We start from the raw sequence: 4,698 nt of genomic DNA on the forward strand, positions 1-4,698 counted from the left end.
AGCACACACCGCACGAGAAGCACTCACACCACCACCATTATATCGTCGGCCCCACATAGATCTACACCCATAAACGGCACTATCCAGTAACGGCTCGTCTCGTTCGCACTTCAGCCACTTCACGATGGCCCCGCCCCCGGGAAATAAGGCCCAGTCCTGCGCGGCAGAGGAAGGTCCGCGAAGCACCGCAGCGGGCCCCCGGCCGTGGCCCTTCGCGGCCCGGGGCCCTACAGCAGACCTCCGCCCGCAACCCAACCGCACCTTACGGTTCTTGGCACGACCCCCCGCCGCCGCCGCCGCGGCCGCGGCCGGGTCCAACGCCTGCCCAGCCGCTACCAGCGGCGCCATCCCAGGCTGCGACTTCGGCCCAAAGCGGTTTGCAGTGATGAGCGCCAGGAGCTCCACCGTCTTGCCCAGACCCATCTCATCCGCCAAGATGCCGCCCCGCACGGGCTGCGGTGCCGGAAACGGCACCGCCGCCAGCGCACCCGTATAGGGATTCACGTACACCGCCTCCGCTGCGCTGCCGGGTAGCGTACGCAGACGCCGCCACAGCGGATGCAGCGGCGGCGCTGCGGCGCGCAAATCTCCCCCCTCCTGCACATCTGCTGACGCTGGCCCCCTAGCTGCTGCTACTGCTACTGCTGCATCCCAATCCATCGCCTCCCGACCCTGCGGGGGCTGTACCTGCGCTGCCTCCCCGCGCTGCTCCGCTCCTCCCTTCCCACTGTTGAAGCCCGTGGCGGCGGCGGTGGTGTCCTCGTCATTCTGCTCCCTTTCCAGTACTACTTGCTCCCGCCGCAGCATCCACGCCACTGCGCGGCGCTGGTAGGGGCGCAGCCGCGGCCGGAGCTCCGGCGGGTCAGCCATCCACTGGGGCTCCGCGCCCGACGGCTTCACTGCGCGGTACAGCCAGTCCAGGTCGAAGCCGCCGCCGCCGCCGCCGCCCCCGCCGTGAGGTCCCGCCGCGGCCGCCACCGCGGCTTCCTCTGGCGGGGGGGACATAGGGACCCGCTGCTGCTGCTGCTGCTGCTGCTGCTGCTGCTGCTGCTGCTGCTGCTGCTGCTGCTGCTGCTGCTGCTGCTGCTGCTGCCGGGATGGCCACGAGGGCGAGGGCGAGGGCGAGGGGGGGTTCGGTACTTGCCCAGGGGACGGTGTCGGCCCGTCGCTCCGAATGTGGGGTAGGAGCCAGGTGAGGACACTCAGCAGCCGGCCCTGTATCGCCGAGTTGCGATGTAGGCAGTGCGGGGGGGGGGAGGAGGTTGGAGGGAGAGGGGAAAGGGAGGGGGGCGTTCCCATCAGTCAGCAATACACACGCAGCACTTTTTCCTGACACGCCCGGAGTCCCGGAGACCGTTTATTCAGTTCAAGAACAAATTAGGACGCGTCCGATGTGGCGGTACCGCGTGAGTGTGCTGAAGCAAGTGGTGGTGTGCCCCACCCTACCTGCATGCAACCCCCAACTGCTGGCCCAACCTGTCCGGCTACATGTGCCACACGCGCTCGCTCGCTCGCTCAGAAACACGCCTTCGGCCACCTAGTCTTGACACCCTTCGCACACACACACACACACACACACCATCATTCGAGAGCCCGTCTCTCACCTTCCCATAGCTGCTGATGCGGCTACATAGAGCTGCACCACCCCCACCCCCACCCCCACCCCCACACCCCACCCGCCCTACCTGCCAGGCGCGCTGCTGCACATCCTCCGGATCGCTGCTAGCCAAGCGCTCCAAGGCAGCTGCCGTAACACCGAGCCGAAGGCCGCCTCGGGGCGGCTGCTGCTGCTGCTGCTGCTGCAGCGCATCTGCGTTGTCATCTGCTGTTGTGCGTGAGGCGCCTGAGGCTCTATGAGGCGATATGGGCAACACGGTGGCATCTACGCGGCGGCTGTCTGCGCTGTAGATCGCTGGCAGCCAGTCGTACTCGCATGTGTACGGCGGGCCCGTGATGTCCAGCGCTCGGCCAGTGCCAGTGCCGGTGCCATCCTGAGGTAACAGGCTGACCGGTGCAGACCCCGACACCCAGGTGTAGATAACTGTCTGGGAGCTTGGACTGCTGCCGGGTTCGGGGGAGGATGCATCTGGCAGAGCGATACCCAGAATGCCGTCCTGCAGCAGGCGAGCCAGGTTGCTGCCTGTTGCCAGGGACGGCACAGAAAGTAAGGCCTGCATATCATAGCACGCGGGCAAAGAGTTGAGGGTTGCGGTGTTCTCGGTGCGGATAATATACAGCAGGATGCATCTTCAACGCTACCGTCATAGGCTGTCCGCTTCCATCTTGAAACTCCAATAGTACCGATGGACTCTCGTTGGAGTTTCCCTTCACTGTGACATGGACAGCTGCAGGAGGCACTTCGACATCGGCCTCGCTAACTGACAAGCTATTTAACTGCAGGAACCCAAAAAGCTCATGAGTTTTAAGAGATTGTACTAGAGTGTCATTATCGTATGATGCCGCTGGTTGCGTCCTCCGTCTGCGCTTTGCAGGCCTGGCTTCCTGCTCCTGAAGCTCTCGCTCCAAGGGTTCGGACTCCAAAGGCTCCGAAAAACCCTGCTGTACCTCAGAGTTTTCACGCTGTGCAAGACAACCTTGAGAGTCCTTCTGGGGTCCACCTACTTGAGGCACAACTAATCTTCGGGAAGGCGCCCCCTTCGTGCGAGGCATTTGTCAGTACTGCTCAATTAAATAGGAGACATGTATAGGGTAAAAACGGCTGTCAGTCGACAGCCCACAGCAGGGGCAAGTGGCATGACAAGATTTGCGCTTTGCGTGCCATGGTTTGCAACGGCCAACTGCAGCCGGGCAAAGCACGCGTGGTGGACTGGTGGCATAGAACCACAGGCATCTGGAGACATGAACTGCTCAGAGGCATGTTGTCTCTACGTGACATATGGACTTCTTGCCATGTACTGCTGATGGTGATCCAAAGCACACTAATCCCCAGACGCAAGAGTGTCGTGGTAGATAACACAGTAACGCGAAAAATGCAGACCACAAAATGGCAAAGCTCCGTTGGCAAGGCACTCCACAGGGAGTGAGCAATGGATGCTGGAATGCAAGCGGGAGCGCAAAACCCACTAAGAGCATAGCTACCCTCCCTCACACAATGTGCATAACTAGCTATGGGCAAAAATAACGTCGACCATGGTCGCCAGACCTCGTCGCTCCTCCGCCTGCACATTCACAACTCACAACGGGGAATGGGCCTCGGCACCACCGCTGCGCTGCACGGCCATGTGCTTACTTCTGCATATACATAATTTTATTCGTATGTGTCGCAATCAAGTACCAGTGCTAGCAGCTGGGGCCCTCAAAGAGCGATGTTCGGGGAAAGGGAGTGTATCATGACCGGTCTATACAACATCTGCTCCCGAACAAAGAAATCTGTCATGGGGTTGGCATGGCCACCAGCCACAAGACCAGCTGTTTCCAGGCAGGCAAGTGTCGATGCAAAAAACGTCGTGGATTTGTTTTGAGGGTTTGCTTTTGACGCGTGAAGTGGCCCCGAGGCGCATCGGACCGAAAGACACGTGTCACAGGAGGACACCTACTTCATAATCCAGGAGCCCCATCCCTGACCTCTTGTATGTTCAAAAGCATTTCTGCACAATCTGTCCAACAATACGCGTGTGTTGTATATGCATGTTGTCCACGTCCTGATCGATGCCGGCAGTGCTCGGAAAGCAGTGCAGAGCTGAGCGGTGCTGTCGTGTCCCTCTCCGCCCCCTTGGTGGGCGGCAGCGGGGAGGCGGGCAAGTCAGTGCAAGAGGCGAGGGCCGTGTGTGTGCGGGTGGGGTGAGAGGGAGGGAACCAGGTCACCACCGCGAGCAGCAGTCCCGGGGTACATGCCCCTGGCCGTAGCCCCCACCCCCCCACCCCCTGTCGGTGCCAGGCAGCTACAGGCCGTACACCCACAGCATCAACAACCCAAGGAACAGCAGAGCAGCTTCAACCCCCAACCACATACATACATACACACAAATACACACATACATACGTACACACATACACACCTGCGGGCCCCCCTTGCCAACGCCACCACCACCACCGCCGCCGCCGCCGCACCTCCGCCACTTCCCATTTGCCGCCTTGCAGCCGCTGCCCAAGCCCTAAGTTCCCTCCCTCCCTCTTCCTCCTCCTCCTCCACGTCCCAGCACTACCGCTATCGCCCTCGCCGCACACTGGAGTCGGTTACACACACTTCCGTACCCGCCCTTTCCTTTTCCCCGAACCCACCCACTCAGCCCTCTGCGTGAACCCCCTCCTCCTCCTCCTCTTCAAGGCCTCAAAGGCGGCAGCGGCCCGCCGTTGTTAAACTGATCCATCCAGCGGTTACGCTTCCTGCCGTACGCCGCCAGCTCCTCCGTAAAGTCCCGAGCCAACCGCCTCAACAGCGAAGGTAGCTGACCCTCCCGTCGGACCGTCATCACCTGCATACGTCCAGGACAATACACAGTGTGAATCCCCAGGATTACCCCGAGGGGGGGCCCGTCAGGTAGCCGGGGGGGAAAGGCGGGAGGGGTGGGGGGAAGCGAGCCGGGGAGGGGGGTTCGGGATAAAGAAGGGCACCGGTGTGTATTCACATATACGGACCAACAGCCCCTCGGTTGACGTTTTCGAGGCGCTTCAGGAGGGGCACCTTTCCGTACATGTGGGAGGGGGAGACGAGGGATACCGGTCACGGTGGCGGCA

The 4,698-nt window shown here is 61.6% G+C and overlaps 2 protein-coding genes across 2 annotated transcripts in view; both read right to left on the reverse strand.

Moving 5' to 3' along the window:
- VOLCADRAFT_87560 (uncharacterized protein) overlaps positions 1–2,177 on the reverse strand; it is a gene marked incomplete at both ends in the record, with an annotated part of 21,054 nt that extends 18,877 nt beyond the window's left edge. Inside the window, 3 exons of the mRNA XM_002947262.1 lie at positions 28–156; positions 262–987; positions 1,686–2,177. Coding sequence (XP_002947308.1) covers positions 28–156; positions 262–987; positions 1,686–2,177 — 1,347 coding nt within the window. The remainder of the gene's footprint in view (positions 1–27; positions 157–261; positions 988–1,685) is intronic.
- A 2,161-nt stretch (positions 2,178–4,338) lies between these two features.
- Positions 4,339–4,698, reverse strand: part of VOLCADRAFT_116364 (uncharacterized protein) — a gene marked incomplete at both ends in the record, with an annotated part of 9,797 nt that continues 9,437 nt past the window's right edge. The window contains one exon of the mRNA XM_002947263.1: positions 4,339–4,436. Within this exon, the coding sequence (XP_002947309.1) occupies positions 4,339–4,436 (98 nt within the window). The remainder of the gene's footprint in view (positions 4,437–4,698) is intronic.

This window comes from Volvox carteri (genome assembly GCF_000143455.1).
Source record: "Volvox carteri f. nagariensis unplaced genomic scaffold VOLCAscaffold_5, whole genome shotgun sequence".
NCBI lineage: Eukaryota > Viridiplantae > Chlorophyta > Chlorophyceae > Chlamydomonadales > Volvocaceae > Volvox > Volvox carteri.